Here is an 18,473-nt window from a genome sequence, read left to right on the forward strand (position 1 = left end):
CCCCGCCCCTTTCCTGGCCCTGCCCGCACCCTGCAGCAAGCAGCAATGCGGGAGGGGGAACACGGCTCCCGGAGCCATCCCAGCCAGCACCGCTAATCCGGCCTCTCCCTAGCAGATTATTTTTAATCCTCTCTGCAGTCCAGTCCAAACCTCGCTCAGCTCTTGGGGGAGGGAAGAGGAAGCCAGTAGCAGCTCTTGTTTTGATCTCGCTTGGCTTTGCCTTTTCAAAAACATTTGCACATGAAAATAAAGCCGACAACAATAATCCCAGGTAGCTCTGGCTGCAAAACGGCAGTAAGCAGGCAGAGCCGCCGGGCTTGCCCAGAGTCGGGGGCGGGGGGGGGGGGGGGGCCACCGGGACACGCCCTGGCCAGGGGAAAGCAAAAAAAGCACCCCAAAAAGGCTGCTCCACTGGGTCTCCCTGTACGGACTTAACCGACCCCTCCGTACGCGATGACAACTCCCCCCGGGAGCGAGAGCGGGCGCCGGTCTCCGCTCGCCGGCAGACCCGCAGGGGCCGGTGCCGCTGGGGCGGCGGCGGCGCTGCGCTGCGCTTTCCTTGACCCGGCACATCTCATTCGCTCCATTAACGACCCCGAGCACCCCCTCACCCTGGAGGAGCTGAATGTCGTCGAGCAAGTGCGAGTGAAAGTGAGGCCCCCGCTAAGACGGGCCTGTCGCCCGGGGCTGCCGCGGCCGCCGTCGGGGCGGCCGCTCGGTAACCGCGTGCTGTGCTGCAGGGCAGGGCTGCCGCTGCCCTCCGACTGACGTTAAAAGAGGCTTATTACAGCGGTCTGCTGCAGCTAAACGTAGTGTTTTAAAATGTCAGCGAAAAAAAACCGTAAGCGGCCAAGTGCAGCTTCAGGCTGCATTTCACAAAAAACGCCGCCAGCTAGCGCGGGGTAGAGCCGGTGAGTTTTGTACATGCAGAGTGTTTGGTTTTCAACAGGTGAATGACGCGGAAAGCACGGTGGCAGTGGAGTTCACTCCCACCATTCCTCACTGCAGCATGGCGACATTGATCGGCCTCTCCATAAAAGTAAAATTGATCCGATCTCTGCCCGAGAGATTTAAGGTGAGTAATCAGATCGCTCCGGAAAGCAAAAGAGGGGGATTGGGTTTGAAAAGGGACACACACACCAAAAAAAGGCAAGAAAATAAGCTAACCAACTTACAGTGAAAAAAACCTAGAGCTTTTTTCATGTCATGGGTGGTGTAAACACTCAGGGAACCAGAGAGGGCAGTGGACTAAAATACGGATGCAGAATTACGGTTCTGTGACAGTCATGTCAGGCACAAGCGGGGCTGTGGAGCGAAGTTACCCGCAGTGCTCTGCGGCATGGGAGGAAGAGAGGTTGGTGCCTCAACCTCTCTCTGAAGGAGGCTTAAGCAGATGGGAATGCAGAATATTTTGTGATTTTAGACTTATTTTATTCTGCTCTATACAGTAACTGGTATTGGCAAGAATGTTTTCTTCCCTCTTATTGTCTTATTTTCATTATGAAAGAATTTGAACTTTAGCTTCCAATGTTTTGCTGACTTGTCGCCTTTTTCTTTTGTGATGCTTTTTAAGCTGGATGTTCATATAACACCAGGAACACATGCTTCTGAGCATGCAGGTAAGGTTTCTAGTGCTCTGATGTGTGGTGGTTATTATTTTTTTTAATCTTGAAAATTAAGAGAGGAGAGAGATTCCCACACCTGCAGAACATCTGTTTAGTATCTGGGACTTTATGGGCGTCAGCTTCTGGGGGGTGTTACAGAACAGGAATGTGTAATAATGACATTTAGATATGTTCTGTGCTGTAGTTTAAACATCTCCTCGGGCAACCTGTGCTCTCAACTAGTCATTGATTTGCCTGGGTTATGAGGACTCAGAAAATGGGGAGAGGCTGGGGGGAAATTTCTTCTTCTGCTACACCTACACACACGTAGTTCCCTGCTGCTGAATCATAAACAGCTTGCTGGTTTAACTTGTGATCACATGCTAGCTTTGACTTTAGACTGCAACTCTGGAGTGTACGTAGCATCTGCAGAATTACTAGTCTACCTGAGTACCATAGCAACAGTCTGATTGTGTGTCTCAACCTAAAATGCTTTAAAAAAGACATTGTATACGATTGTTTTGACCGGTTTCTTGTGGTGTTTTTTTTCTGCACAGTTAATAAACAGCTTGCTGATAAAGAACGTGTAGCAGCTGCTTTGGAAAACTCTCACTTACTGGAAGTGGTGAATCAGTGTTTGTCCGCTCGATCATAATTGCCTGATGAGGAAATTGTTGGTATTCTGCTGTGTAAACTAATTTTGTATATAAGTGGTGATGCTAGTGTTACACTATACATATATCTATGAGCAAAATAAAATTACTTGGATTTTCTTAAAGAAATGTTTCATTACTCCTACAAAAACTAGTATGTGGGAAATTAGCTTACAGGCAGCTACAAAAATATTATGAAAATTGACTTTTAAATGTTATTAGTCATCGCATAGGTAGGATTTTTCTTTACAAAGATGTGTTTCAAGCTGGTTTTAACTGGTTTCTCACTATCCAAAATTAGTTATAAACTGCATTTTAGAAGTGGATTTTGCACACTGGACTTCACAAGTACACCAAGCTAATTGGCAGTTAAAATCTTTACATTCGTATGACTTTTTTGGGCTGCTAATATAATTTTAGCTTCAGACATCAAAAACTGTGTAAGTTTATGTGTGCAAAGTTGTAACACATTTTAGCAGTAAGTGTAAACACTTCTAAAGCATCTGCCTGGTTTTTATTATATTAACTTGGATTAGCCAAATATGGAGGGCTCTTTAGACCTGTATAAAACATGATTTATTTTTAACTACTCATTACTTGTGGTAGGAAATACAGTATCTTTGAGGTAGGGTTTTTTTTCCATGCACCTGCTGCAATACAGGAGAGAGTTGTTCATAGTTTTCAGTACGAACAGTCCAGCTACCCTCTGCTGAAAGACTCTCCTGGCAAAGTTTGACAGCTAAATGACAAGTTTTGCTTTAAACGTATTGAGATTTAATAATGATACCTAGCCTATGCTTCTGATCCGGGAAATGTGGCATTTACTAAACTATTGTGTTTGGCAGAAATTGACAAGAGAAAAATTCATTAAGATAGAATTCCAGAATTAATTTGAACTTTTGTAAAAGATGTTTCTAATCGTGGACCACATGGGAAAAAAACAACCTGCCAAAGAAATCCTATCAGGTATTTTGGTGCTTGCACACATGTGACATTACCTTCATTGTCATCAGTTATCTAGAGAGTAACTAATACACTTTTTTAAAAGTAGATTGTGCTCACCTGTTTGATGGTAATGGTTTATATTTCAGTAGTATTTACTCTTGGAGTAGTCCAGTCTAGTCTGTGTTGAGCAGCTGAGGAAACTGAGGCAGTGGTGATCCATGTGTGACATCTAAAGTCACATAGCAAAATAGGACAGAAACAAATCCATATCTTCCCATTTCAGAAATGAGGCACCCAGTTTGGACAGGGCTTCTACAGAAAGCCAACACTACAGCAGCCTTAATCTGCTTATTTGGCTTAGCATCCTTTGAATGATCAACGCTTGCTTGGATGTATGAATGAAACTGTAAATAAACACAATATTTATGTAGTATTAATATTGGGAAAGGAGCAGAATGACCCAGTTGTTAATACTATCTTTCCTCTCTGCCTCTCTTGCTGAATCACTGAACTGATTAGTTCTGACATTGCCAACGTTTGCACCACAAATGAAACTTCAACCATGGCAACGCATACAGGCAGCTCACAGGCAACACGCTTGGCTGGTTTGATTTTGTTTTCTGGTTGGTTTTTTTTTATAGAAAATGAATTTTGCCCTCACAGATTTTGGGGAAGAAAGGAATGCGAATATGTGCCGGGGGAAAACAGAAGGATGACTAAGCTGCCAACAGATTGCTTCAACCTGCACTCCAAATAGAGGAGGAATCAGTAAATTATGCATTGTTGAATCTCTTTGCTTGGCTTTCACTGCTACATAATAATTGTGTTAAATAATTTATTGGGATGTTGGCACTTGCCTCATGAAGCACATTGTACACAGTAACCCTGGGGGTGCGCTTTGCACCATTCACCTTTTCAGAGAAGCAACAGTATGGGGTTAGATTGTTTAAATTTATAGTATATAGTTGGGGGATGACTTTTCAGTAAAGGGACTCCGTTGTGGGATATCAAAGGAAAGGTCTGACTTCTGCTGCTTAGGGATGGAGAATTCTATTACTTTAGATCTGGTGTGTTTCTTTAAGTGATATGGATATTGTATTAATGAGATGATAGAAACAACAGTAAGGACAAACCACAGTTACTTTGCTGAAGATGACAGGTCCTCCTGTACAGGCTCCCTCAGCTTGGATACTTGCTGAATGATAACATACCGGCAGTTCTAGCAAAAATCTTCCGTTCCCTGGTTTTAATGATTGTTAGCTGGCTCCTGCTGTATGGAGATAAAGTGGGAGAACACCACCTTGATTTGTTACAAATATTTCTTTTCAGACTTCTATTTTTCCAAAGCGCTACCCCTAAATTTAGCCTCTGGAATGCTTTGTATTAGGACGCATTCCATCAGAAACTATGACCCTTGAGAGCAGCTGTGTTGAATACAAACAGCCTCATTCAATTCCAGGAGAAATGCCAGAAGCAGACATCTGTTTTGCATTCCTAGGCTCTGGGCAGAGCCTTCCAGGGGTGGCTGAATGGCATTCACTACTCTCAATCTGCAAACACTGCAACAGGAGCTCCCTAGGGCAACTGGCTGTGTTGTGCACTAGAGTAACCTGCCATGTGTTTGAGCCCACAGACCAACAGAGTTTGTGCATCTCGGGTTCCACCACACTGCACATACTTGGGCCTGCCCGTGCAGTCCTGCTCCCTGGGAGGAAGCAGACTTCTTCCCAGCTGCTCCCGTACTGTCATTGCTGCCTAGTACCAGCAATCTGAAACTTTTGAAGACTGTTCATCCCCCACTTTCGTGAGTGGGAGGAAAGCAGCTCAGCAGCTTTGTATCCCAAAGATGCAACTGAACTGTCCATGAAATAACTAACTTCACAATTCATGGCAATATTTCTTGTGCTTCTTGGGTGGAGCAATGTGTACCACACACTGGGAACTGTTAGTGAAAAAAAGTTCTTTCAGTCTTCTGGCCATGCTTAAGATTGATGTGTTTACGTCAATAAAGTGCTTTGATAAAGATCTCCCTCTGTGGCTTTGATTTATAAACTACATGTTTTACAATGTTGGTTTTTTTATAGCTGTTAAAAACATTTCCCTTTAGCCTGTCAAGCAGACAACTATACCACTTTCACTTCCTTTACAAAATGCACTGTTTGGCATAAATACAGACTGAAAAAGTGGCAGAGTCAACTTTTTTCTCTAAACAAAAGAAAAGTTTATAGCAAAATCTTTCAAATGTTACTATGGAAAGGTAAGTATCAGCAAAGAGAATAAATCCAGGGGAAGTTGAGGCTATTACCTGTGTGTTTAAGTCTGCTGGTACATCTCGCAACCATTCGCCAGCAACATTTAATAGAAAGCCCATAAAACTTCATTCATTCCACAAAACGCTAAAAATACACAACGTTTTTACAAAACGTACAAATAGCAGAGAGCCTTTATTTTGTTCAACACACTTCAGTAGTTGCAGAAAACACACTATCACATTCTGTAACCTTCTTACGTATTTCTTATTATCAATTGATGCATTTCTTCTTTCACGTCCTACCTGTAAAGAGCTTTTGCGTCCTGTGGTAGGTTATCTCCATTCTTTTGTGGATCAGCCCTGTCTGCAGTGATAAAAACATCCTGGTTGGTTGGTTGGATGGTTGGAAACGCTGCTCTCCCAGCTTCATTCCACACACTCATCAATGTCGCTGAGCAACTTGCCAGTTGTCTTATCAGTTTTGTTGCTTTTCAGCATCTTGTTGCGGCACATGCAAGTTTCAGATGCCAAGGCTGTCCTCTTTAGTACAGGAGTTAAAACAGGCTCTGGTTCCTGCCATTAGCTCAGCTCCCAGCACTGGACTGGAAGGAGAGAACAGGGCAGAAGTTAATTTCCAGCAAGTCTGTGGAACAAATATAACATGGGGAATGGGGAGCAGCTGCTGCCTGGGAGTTTTGGAAAGGCACAGGAGGAGAAAGAGAAGGAAATGGCAAGGGTGTACAACACCTCGCTGTGCTGCTGCTAGCCTCGGTCTGTGGCAGCATGGAGAAAAGGGAGCTTCTACAGCGCTGGAAGCCTTGTCCTCCAAACTGCAGGGGAAATAAATGAGCTCCCATTACCTTATGCTGGACATCTCCCACCCCTCTGGTTTCCTCATTCCCTACAAGCTGGCTGCTGAAGGAGAGATTCCCACGTGGGGGCTGTAGCCAAGGCATGGCCACAGCGTGGCCCCCCTCTGCCCTCTCTTGCTTGTTACTCAGCCCGTCCTATTAGTGCCCTTGCGCTGCTGCAGGTAACAAGAAAAGCTTTGCTGTCCCACTGCAGTTAAGTCATAAACAGCAGGAGGAGACAGGAGGATCAGGAGAACAAGTATGTACATAAAACTAATGCTTTAAGTTGATGAAGGGAGATGCACACCTTGCCAGATTGTAAGTGCAGTGGCCAGAGTGTGGGCAGCAGCTGGGTCCACGCTGAGCCAAGCGGGAAGACCCGAGTGACTGGCAAGTCATCACTGCCAAACTCCCTCTGCTGGATGTGATCGTCCCCATTATTTTGGTGTAACTTTGAGATGATGGTTTATCACAGCACTTTTTTTCCTAATCTACCCAAATTAGTTTCATCTGGATTCCCATCAGATGTGTCACACGTGGCTTTGATCAAAATAACAGTAGATTGTCAGGAGCTTGCTTACCCCCAGGATACCTGGCAGCTTGATTTCTCTACCCTTTTGCTAATGGAAGAGCTGGTACATGCTCTGTCTAAGGATTATGAAGGTATCTAAGCAGCAATACTTCTTATTTCCCTTGCAAAGTGACAAATAAATCATCCATGTAGTCTGAAATGCTTGCAGAGAAAAACAATAAATGTCAATAGATTCCATTTTTTTCCCCCTAACAAACAGTTTGAATAGAACAAAACTAGTTTTATTACTGAAAATCAGAAAATAGTTTCATTAACACTGCAGCCAACTTTTTTAAAAACCCAATTACTTTTGAGGTAGACAGAAAATCATGATTAGGAATGAGTCACATAAATTGTTTCTCTTCAAATTGGTACTGACTTATTTTCACAACAATGCATTTTAGACACTGTTTTTTGAAACAGAAGTCAATAATGTAAAGAGCCTGTCAAATTCTACTTTATTAATGATTCTTACTAATGACAAAATTGACTAAGAGCTTGAAACAGGAGCTGTTATTTAAACAATTTCCTCCCCTTCCCCTTCAAACTCACCATTCTGGGTCTGATCTTGCAAAGTCAGAGCTTTAATTGAGGTTATACTCTGGATTATATTTTTAGCATAGAAGTGATAAAGTCTTGTCACATTTATTTTTGTCAGTAAGAAGAATATTGGGCCATTCCTAGTAAAACAACTGAGAGTTAATTTATTTTTTCAAACAAAAAGTAAACATTGTATCAGCTTTAATCTCAGTCATAACTGCCTTACTTTAAATGCGTACGCCATTTGTGTGTGCACATTTGAGTTCATCTGTAGTCTAAGCACTGAACTCCACAGGAGATGTACTTATGCAGTTACCAAGTCATATAATTAATAGTTTTCTGCATTTTATGGATGAGTAAATAAACACTATAGCTTAGATGCAAATTGTATACACATCAGTTAATATATCATACTAGTTTAGCACTTGCAGGAACTTTGCTATGAATGTTATGAAGACGGTGTACCTTCCTCTGACATTTTACTGTGATCTGGTCTTCATCCTCTTAAAAGTTGCTTTCACTGACTACAAATAAATTGTGTCTTTTTTTGGCTTGCGTGCCTAACTGGGCAATCCCTGCTTCGCCACGAGGAATGACAAGATGAAAGAGACAACGTGGTATGAATCGTGCCTTGGTCCAGCTGGGAAGAATGGAAGCCATCCCACAGAACAGGCTCTGAAATACACAAATAAAATAACATGCCAAAGAGAGGAAATACATACAGGAAAGCTGCCAAGACTGTGACATAATATCTCTGATTAGCTACATTCAGGTCCGTACCAGAAAAAACATTTGCCACAGAAACTGCAATGCCCAGAACGTGCTCTCTCAAACACAGACGACTTGAGAGGGACTGCCCTGCTCCAGGACAGGCGTCCTCCCTGGTGCCCACAGGTCTCCTGCCAGCGCCGTGCACGGTCCGTCCCAGCCACGCAGGCTGCCCTGCTGCACCCGGGCTGGGAAACAAAATTCGAAAGCTTTGCAAGTTAAAGACGTTTTTGCACGTACAGACAAATTGTCACATTAGCAAGATGTAGAAAAGGGAATATAGGAGAAATGGGAAAGAGGGGATAGCTGAAATCATGAGCTGAGGTCGTGAATCCCGGTGCGGCTCAGGGGCTGATAACGGCACCCCCGCAGATGGGGCTATGATTTCTCACGGGTCAGTGGCTGTCCTGAGACCTGGCCAGCACAAATCCGGATGAGAAACAAGGGAAGATGTCTTCATCCAGCATCTCAGAGCTCCTGCTGCCTCTCAAGGCTGGAAAGAGTCCCTCCAAAGCCCAGAAGCTGGCCTGGCACCTCTGTCATCCTCTGTTTGTTGGGTTCATCACCCTCATCCAGGGAACCAAGGCATCGATGCCTACGCTGTACCTGCTAGATCACATCAGCTTGACAGCTTGCACTTAACCAAATCCCTTCACAAGCATAAAATCAGTGTTCACCATTCACAACAGCTCTGTCCCTACATATAGTGATGGACCGTACATATAACAGGATGTCTTTGCCACTCATGAAATCTCCTTTTTAAAGCTGACACGGTTTCAGCTGAACTGAGATACAATTTATTTCAGCTGACTTGGTAATTATCGAAGCATTCCATTTTAATTAGGATGATGGTTAATGAAATCTGCCATGAAGTCGTTTGTGCGTTTTAGTCTTTGTAAAAAACCTTAAAAATATGTAATAGATATAGAGAAATAAATTGGAACAGTATACGATGCATTGTTATTTTCTGTCACAGCTCATCAAGGAAGCCTATACATCGATATGACTTGACAGTGACAGGATGACAGACTAATTTCTCCCGTGAACCATTTTCTTCTTATAAGGCAAAAAAAGCACTGCATCTGTATGAGAACATCTAGAAAAGTCCTCCTTTCTGAAAAATACTATATTCTTTTTTGTTGCCTAGCTACAAGCTGTTGTTACCTTAGAAGGCTGTAGATTCATCTGAATGATTCTGGTGGTGCTGATGTGCTTGAGCAGAGGAGTAATGCAGATATATAACCCTTTCTTTCGTAAAGATTATGAAAGAAAGGGGTGAGTATGAAAAGAAAGAGCCTTTGCAGAAAAGCAATTCGCTGTATTCATCATATTCTTTTTGACATTAATTGTTGAATAAAGACCATTTCCCCCCACAGAGCTGGGTGCATGAGCAGGCAGTGAAATCACAGGCTTGATGCTTTTGACGTGAGAGTCTGATGCTAAGGAAGCGTTTGCCTGGTTCATGTTAATTACTGCTATGAGTAAGTGTAGAGAAGGGAAACGACTGTCAAGGCCTGATTCTGATCTCATTTTCAAAACTGTAAATGAGAAAACGCCGTGAAATGCAACCAGTTTGCTGAATTTCACTACCATCAGACACTGGGATGATCACCGAGTCCTTCTTTAAATATAAGTAGCTTTGATGATTTGGAAAATTAAGAAAGTCCACTTAAAATGCCTAAGGCCCAAAGATTTACATTGTAATGTGCCTGTCAAAGAAACCTCTGACAGGGAACTCTGCCCTCACACAGGAGACATGCAGAGATGGCGAGCTGAGCAATAATTGCCTGGCACTCCCCCAGCGTGATCAGCAGCTCAGCATGCCGCTGCCTCGCCAAAGATTTTAGTATTCTGGTATTCACTAGATGTGGGGAAGTTGCTTGCGGGAGGAATAAGATGAACGGGGAAATAAAGTTATTTCTTACCTGCTTCACTGTAACTGGTTTGGGTGTAGAATGTCCTTGATATCTGTCAAGATTTTGCAGTTTTATCTTTAGGACTGAGAGACTTTCAGCACTGGAGTTTTGATTCAGCTTTTTCTGGTTAGGGCTGGCTTTGAAATTAAGATCTGCATTTGCTTTCATAAAATAATATTTTTCAAGTCTACTGTTTATAACCCTCTTTTTATATGGAACACACTTCACACCATTCTATTACCTCAGTCTATGCTTGTGCTTGCTCTCTGTATTTTATCATGAGCCTAGATCCTGATAATTTTATATTTTTTGGAGACAAAGTGGTAGATAAATGAAGGATATCATGATTATCATAATTATTACATTCTTTCTCAAGAATAAAATCAGAAAGAACTTTGACAATTTAAAGTGAAAATAAGAAAGTTTATTTGATTCTAGTATAATTCTACAGTAAGAATTTTGAAAGTCTTCATCAGAATATCTTGTATAGCAGCAGAGACAAAGCAGGAAATGAGACATTTAAAAGAAGCAGAGATGCCTATTACTGCTGTGATGCAAATGTGGAATTTGCCAAACTCAGCACATTCCAACTGGATAAATTCTGCGTTTCTCCTGGAACAGATGATAATCTCTCTCACATCCAAATTCCTACACACTTTACATGAACGATTCCATGACATCACTCACCACAAGAAAAGACACCATAAATTCTGCACTGGGTTATAAAGAAGTGTAAAAGCCTTTCTAATTCAAATTCATAAGTCTTGACTGTGAGTTTTTGTCCCTGGTTCAAGCTTTCATTTGCTGAGATGAAAGAGAAATGGAGTTTTCCCCACAAGGGAAACAAGATCAGACTTTATCACCTAAAGCAAAAGGGCAGCTATGTTTTAATTCTGGTCCCCACCAGTCCCCACCAGGAGTCTTATATACGGTGCTTATAAGAGATTCTAAGCATAATAAATGCACATTTGGACACAAAAATAAAGTTCTCTGTATACGAAAAGATAGATTACAAAATCCTTGTCCTTTTTTCTTATCTAGTGCACAGAAGAGGGCAGCACAGTTAAAGTTTCACTTTATATTACCACAAAGATAAATTGTGTTTCTGTCTTACGTCCTTCCCTCAGTGACAGATCAACATGACTCTGAGCTGGAAGCGAGCTGGCCATTTCCTCCGAGGACCAGCGGTCTGCTCCTACTTGTGGTTTTTCACTGCAAGGAGACTTTTCCTTGTTCACCTGTCATATTCATGGAAATATCTACAATATGATGACTTTACCCAGATTTTCAGATCCCATATCCCCAGATCTTCTTTCCTGTGATAGCTCTGTAATGTGTTGAAATGTAAGCAATGCTTTGTCACTGGCACAATCTGCTGTACTCCCGGCACTCTCGCTGGAATTTCTTGCTACAGAGAATTTTTCCCTTACAACTATACTTTCCTTCTGCAGTACTATGTGGAAGAAGCCTGCTAACAGGCAACTTTTGAAGACATTGTCCTGCAGGCATATGGAAGAAATGGGCCCTGTGGGTTACCAAGGGCAGCTTTAGGCTGTTTTCTACCCCAATTTCCTGCCTATTAAATGCTTAGTTCCTCAATAAAAGAGAGTTACAGCAGGTCCATGAAAATGTTACTCAGTGCTCAGCTGACAGTGTAAACAGATGCTAGGAATTCTTAGGGTTAACAAAGAAAGCAGAAAACATCACTGTCCACTGTTGAAGTCCATGGGCACATGCAGTTTGAATAATCTGTGTTTCTAATCTGTGTGCTTCTTGTGCCCTAACTTCTAAAAAGGTGTATTAGAAAAGATACAGAGAAGGGCAAGCAGGAATTGTGTTTATACAAGGAGTGACTGAATACTCTAGGTTCCTCAGCCAAGAGAGATAATTACTGCAGAAAGCTATAAAATCATTACATGTATGAAGATGATATGAGGAAAATCTCATTCTCTGCTTCAAAATACAATAAATGAGAGTGCTGCAGGATATAAAAAATCTACATGGGTTAAAAAGCAATTAGAAAAATATGCAGAAAAAACACATCAAGGCCCTCTGAACAGAAGGAATACTTTTAGCCCCGTGGTTGTATGGGGGGAGTTTTAATTGCGTTTATCATGTTCTTACTGTCCATTCTTCTTTAGATGTCTGCTACTGATGGCTGCTGGAAACTGGCTGTAAGTTGAGTCTGACCCAGGACAGCTCCTTTAATTTGTTATTGTAAATAGATGCATTCCTCTTGCCAAGAGCTATTGCTGGTAAACAATAAATCTCACATTTGCAATTTGCTTACTTACCACTATGTACCTCTTAGTAAGACAGACAGCCATTTACTTTGCCCACTCCTTAAACCAACTGTCTGTTGCAATCTGTAAATTCAGAAACCTTTTCATGGTATCAGACTTCTAGACATTTCTTGTAAAGGGCCTCTGAAATCCACCCTAAGGAGTATACATCCCACAGGAATTGTAACAGGATATTTAGCATTCCACTCATGGATGGATGATGTATGTCACACACATTGGCCATGACAGGCTTAATACTGAAAAAGAGGAATTAGGGGTGATTAAAGAAAATAATTATGGAAATATCTTAGGTCATGTTCTGATTTTACTCCAAACTTGAAATGCAATAGGAGCAAACAGCTGATCACACACAGTATGTGCTAATGAGTCCGTTCCGCGGTGACTGACGAAACTAAGGGGGTATCCAAACTCTGATTCTTGTAGCAGGGTATAGCACAAGTGGTTACCGTGTCAGTATGAAGTAAACTTGAATCTGAAAAACTAAAAATCAGTGCAAATTTGAAGCTAGACTGAGACAGAATGCTTTTCCCAAATATATTCTAACAGGATAGTTTACTCATAGTGTGGTGCACTCTGTGAAAAAGAAGTGGGGGAACTGCACAGGCAACAATGAAATTAGATATGCCACTTGTGCAACTTCTTTTTTCAGAGCAATGATTCACCTGGTTCAGTTGGGCATGAGGTTATCTAGTAGTGGAAGTTTCTGAGCTTACTCAAAGCAGTGAGAAATTCAGAGCAGCAGGAAGATGAACCACATTTCCAGCTATTCTTATCACAAGTTATTTTTTGCACTCTTTTGCAAGAGTTTCAGAAAGACAGGCCTTTGCTTTATGTAACAAGCAAAGGACTTAAAGTGTACCTATTTTATCATTTTCTACCTGAAGAATGCAAAGACTACTATATTCTTTTGCAGTGCCTATCAGTGACCTTTAGAATTGCTGGTCTGGAGCTGAGAGGAAGCACAGTAGCCATGAGAGGAACCAATTTGTGATTAATTTTGTAGATATAATAATGGATTTAGTTAGGTTTCTGCTTGCATTTCCCCCTGGGCACTCTATGTGAACTTTCTAAGCTATGTTGATTTCTATTGATTCCAAAGCTCGTGTTTTGTTGCAGCCCCAATTCCTGGCTACCACTACTCAATCAAAAATATTACCTGTCATTAAATGCAAGAGTAATTATGAGAAAAAGCATGACTCCTTGGCTGAAGGGGTGTGCTGCCCTCCCTTGGCAATGTCCAAATGTAGGTTCAGCATGAATGCAGTATTTATCAGGCTTTCCGACAAAGGAGTTAGTGCTAAGGCTGAAAGCTCCACCATTGCTACAGTTACTCGTACAGGTCAAACTGTAGCTTACTTTTACATCTTTATATATGAACTGCAAGATAATACAATATACAGTACGCTACACACAAAAAGCTCTATATGTATCTGCATACAACCCACAAACTGAACAGGTTAAGTCCGTATCTGTTCAGCACACAGTCATCTGTGATTTTAAGGGTGATGGTGAGGAAAACTTGACACCACATTTGCACTATATACTACTTTTTGTAGGATAAGGAAAAAATGTTGGGTTGGCTCTTTTTTTTCATTTCCCTGTACCTCTCTTTCTGTCTTGCTTAGGTTAAAAAACCTAACGCATTTCCTACTGCTGCCTCTGTCTCTTCTCCCACTGGCCTGTGTCTGTCAGTTCTGTAATTAAAATAATAATAAATGCTGCTATTTCTTTTATAGTCCAGGTATTTGGGCGGTAGCCAGACTCATGCTTCTGCAGAAGTAATGCTTCATAGAACTTGGCAAGAACAGACCTTTGTGGATATCTCTGCATTTTGTATAGAAATAACTTCACCCACATAATGGCTGATTAATTAGATTTGAGGAGTGCAGATGAGTTGAAAAGTGAGGAGAGGAGAAACCCATGACTTCCAGCATAGAGCCACACTGAGAACAATACTTCCTCCCAAACCTCACTGCTGCTAATCCAGTTTTTGGGCTGTTCAAAATATTTCTATTATTCCTAATCAAACGTGAAACAATTCAAATGTAAGACAGCAGAAAAAACAAAAACTGGAAGTCAGTGATAATATTAATTTGATGTAAAAAATATAAATACTATTTATAATATGGCATTTCACCTTGAACAAACACTGATGAGGTAGAATCACATATAGTTAATTCAACCTCCAAAATTCTGCTTTTTTATCTGAAAATTCAAAGGGGAGGACGTTAGGTGTTAGGTTATACATGATTAGTTATCACTGCACCCCCTGCAAAATCTGTGCTTGTCATTTAGACCGTGAAATGCACTCTGCACCTAATATAGCATAAAGAAACGCCAGGCACAAGCTTTATTACCCCGGGAATAAATAACTGGAAAAACAGGATCGGACTGCATGTTTTACATTTTCCATATGATGAAAAGTACTCAGGCCAAGAGAGTGCACTAGAAATAAACACTGACACTTCTCAAAAGCTAGAGAAAAACTGAAAGGGAAAAAAAGAGAGAAAGAATAAGAAAGGAATGAGATAACAGAAAAAGAGAAACGAGATATACTACAACAGTAAAATACAAAGTCACCTTAAGTGAAAAGCATATGAAATAAGGAAAATTAAAATCATGAAGATGAAATGAAAATGAAAAAAAAAAAGTAATCCCTTTTTAGAGAGCTTTGTGCTCAGTTCCACACAATATAGGACATCAGTGTTCCTTTCCTCCTAAGTCTCAGATCAAATTCTTCCATGAGAACCACAGGACACACACCACAGATGCTGGGCAGCCAAGCAAAAGTGAAGTTTTTGGATTGATTCACAAATGGGACGTTACAGTGGCTCCACCAGGATTCCAGAATAACCTGATAATTAGGATGTAGTTGACTGGGGTCTCTGAAACCAAAAATGACCCTGTGCTCCTGGCCTCAGCGGAATTTGCTTGTTACTTGTGTTTAAGCTGTATCTCCTCATGCAGCGAGGATCTGGGTTAGACAGCAGCCCCTGGGCTGCAGCTCTGCTGCTGGTTATATGACACAGCCATTGCAGGGGACGGGCACCTGAATTGCTCAGGAGCCACCTGTGACTCCAGAACCGCAGATGGTACCACTGCTACTGTGATAACCCTGATTCAGAGCACTTACAACCTGCCATGGAGGCTGGAGTGGACTTTTACCTTCAACATTGATAGACTCTGGGTCTGGCTCTATGTAAAATCTAACAAAATTATAAAATCTCCCATTTCCATTTCAATACATAGGAATGGTATATTAGGCTTACTAAATATATCAAGTCTACAGTATGTGTCTGAAGCACTCATTTAATTAAAACAAACCCCAGACCAGTAGAAGCTAGAACAATAGAAAATAAGAGTAGAAAAGCAAGACGTGAAAATCCCTTTTAAATAGAAACAAATTACAGTTAATGTATCTGTTAGAAGCACAGTCACATAGAAATGGAAATGGAGGCAGGTGAGAAAGGAGATGGTCTAAAATCCTTCAAAGAAACTAAAAGATCAGCATTTCAAGCCTGTGGTCCTATATGCACCCCACTGAAATCAGCAGATGCCATGGTAGTGTATGCATGAATATATAGCAATAATTAACAGCAAACAGAATTACATGCTATGTGAAAAATCACGTTATGTGTCCAAAGTGATTAACCTGAATTATCTGTTAATTCCTCCCAACTTCACAAAACAGCTGGACCTACTGAGATCAAAGGAGATAAGCCAGCTACATGACCCCTGTGATCTTCCCCTCTCTCTGGTTCCAGGCACAAATCCTGCGGTGGATGGGAACAGACTTAATTGCCTTGGCGCTCCTCTGTGCTACTTGTACTTACCCCTCTAGGAATAAGTGAAGCCCCGGGGACCTAATCCAAGGCCATCTCACTTTCCATTAAAGGACAACTTACAGAACCCAGTGCCAGATCCCGAGTAGTATCCTGTAACCATGGTGGTATTCTATAGCCATTAATTCATTAATTGTGCCTGGGTTCTGGCACGAAACAAGTATTTGCCACAGAGTCCTGAATTTTCTGTATGATTTCTATTAGGATTTATTTTATTTTCAGTCACTTTTCCTGCTGAAACACTGTTCTCTCAAAGTTTTTATTTAGCACTTTTACATATACCTTTCCTGTTATTTTTTGGCTAGTGAGGGGTCTATCTTGCATTTACATAATTAAAATATTCATAATTCTCATCAGCAAAAGACCTGGAATAAAATATGGCTTCTTTAAGTCCTGTCAGTGAAACTCCCATTTTTAGTTTTGTTCCAGTCAATAGTGCTATATGTGGCACAAAAGTGGCACTGTGTCTTCGGTTCTGATGCTTCTCAGATGTCCCTTCTTTCACACAGAAAAGAATTAAAAATACCCCCACTTTATTTGTCAACTCCTAAAGCTTGACCCTGACACACGGTAAAGGCATGCAAGAAAGACTGGTCCAAAAGACTTATAAACCCACTCAGAATATTTCCAGGTGAGAATGTTAAGCAGAAACATTCAAACTTTTAAAAAGTTAACTGAAGACAAACTATTTCTGGAAGTGTCTTTACATAATTAACTGTATATAAATACAGATAAATCAAGATGGTTTGGCAAATTCCAGTTTATCCAAGTTAAGTAATCATGGTGTACTTCAAATGCTAACCAGAATTTATTTAAATATGATTTAAAATGCTAACCAGAGGTTTATAATTCAGTTCAGTTAACTGAAGCACGCACTGCGTTTCACCACCAAACTCTGACTATTTAAACTGACAAGGCTATTTTGGTTGCTATTTTGTGAGACAGGCAGAGAGAACTTGCTGCAAGCACTTGGTGATCTTTAACTGCCACATTAACACTTCAAACTGCAGTTATCAGGGCAAAGGGGCCAAAACTACCCCAAGAGCACGGACTGGAAAATTATAATTGGCTCGTGAAAATAACAGAACATTCACTCACTTAATTTCATGGGAAAAAATACCCGTTCCCTGAGGTCAGTCCCTTCAAAGTATTTTTCTTGTTTATCATCGTTGCAGTTAAGAAGCCGGAGAAGTTTAACATGTTATAAGAAAAAAGATGCTTCTGAGCCAGTATGCTGTATTTTATTGGCTATGCAACCCCACAGCCCAATCCCACAGATCCTTTTCTTTCCCTTACTTTATTCTCTACATCTCTACATCCATTCTCTCCATCATTTCCATCACCTCCCTACCTCTTGCCTTCTTAGTCTTGTTTCTGCAGCTGATTTGTAAACCCTTAAAACTTTCACGAATTTGGTGGCAACTGTCCCTACGCAGAGTCATAGGGATTTTCCCATACTGATCGGCTGTAATCTTTTGGGACGAGGAGCCAGAGTTATTTTGGCTAGAAAATGCCTAACATGTTTCGGTTGCTAAGTAAACAACAAACTGTATCCGTGATGCTTGGGTGAGCCATTCAGAATACCAGTATAGTTATCTGGTTAGTCCTTTCTTCACCTGATCACACGGTAATGACTGTGCCACTTAGGAGATAAGACTTTCACTGTCTCACTTTGCTGCTCAGGTGAAATCAAGAGAAGAATTTGACCTTTATGTTTCAGCGTGGCCTCCTGAACCGTTAACACCGCATGTGGACGCACGGGCAAGCTTACCGTGTAAGCGCAACACCTAGCACAGTGCTTTTCTCATAACCCACTCCGGAACATGAAGTAAAGCGAGCACGGAGCGATGCAGATCTGGCAAATCCGCAGATGTTTTCCCCAGCCCCGCTGCAGACACGGCACTCCACCTGACCTCCCGGGCAATGCCCCCGAGCCTAACACGCCGAGGAGACCCATCCGCATACACCACGCGCCCTCTCACGCAGGGCCGCAAGTGGGAAAAAAGCGACATACCTCGGCAAACGCCGCCTGCCGTTCCACCCGGGGGAGCACCGGGCAAGAAAAGCACCCCGGCCCGGGCCGCAGCAGGGACGCGGGGCGGACCCCTCCCGCCCGACGGCGCAGCCCCTCGCTCCCCACACGTAACGGTATTTCCCACTGAAACGCTCCGCGTCCCTCCCCACGGCCCCGGCCCCGGCGGCTTCTCCGCGCCGACGGGGGGGGAGCCA

General features: G+C 42.0%; 1 protein-coding gene across 1 annotated transcript; it reads left to right on the forward strand.

The window, feature by feature from the left end:
- The first annotated feature begins 453 nt into the window (after positions 1-453).
- On the forward strand, positions 454-5,168 carry FAM96B (family with sequence similarity 96, member B). The gene is made up of 5 exons (XM_010585243.1): positions 454-651; positions 950-1,075; positions 1,574-1,619; positions 2,162-2,281; positions 3,844-5,168. The coding sequence occupies exons 1-4, from the start codon at positions 454-456 to the stop codon at positions 2,257-2,259; spliced, it is 468 nt and encodes a 155-aa protein (XP_010583545.1). The 3' UTR covers positions 2,260-2,281; positions 3,844-5,168.
- The last annotated feature ends 13,305 nt before the right edge of the window (positions 5,169-18,473 follow it).

This window comes from Haliaeetus leucocephalus, unplaced genomic scaffold (genome assembly GCF_000737465.1).
Source record: "Haliaeetus leucocephalus isolate CR32 unplaced genomic scaffold, Haliaeetus_leucocephalus-4.0 Scaffold92, whole genome shotgun sequence".
In the NCBI taxonomy this organism is placed as follows: Eukaryota; Metazoa; Chordata; class Aves; order Accipitriformes; family Accipitridae; genus Haliaeetus; species Haliaeetus leucocephalus.

What these genes read in the sequence shown, in the direction of transcription:
- FAM96B (XM_010585243.1), top strand. Translation starts at nt 454, where the DNA reads ATGACAACTCCCCCCGGGAGCGAGAGCGGGCGCCGGTCTCCGCTCGCC. An exon ending in TCGAGCAAGTGCGAGTGAAA is followed by an intron (nt 652 to 949) that starts GTGAGGCCCCCG and finishes GGTTTTCAACAG; the next exon opens with GTGAATGACGCGGAAAGCAC. An exon ending in ACATGCTTCTGAGCATGCAG is followed by an intron (nt 1,620 to 2,161) that starts GTAAGGTTTCTA and finishes TTTTCTGCACAG; the next exon opens with TTAATAAACAGCTTGCTGAT.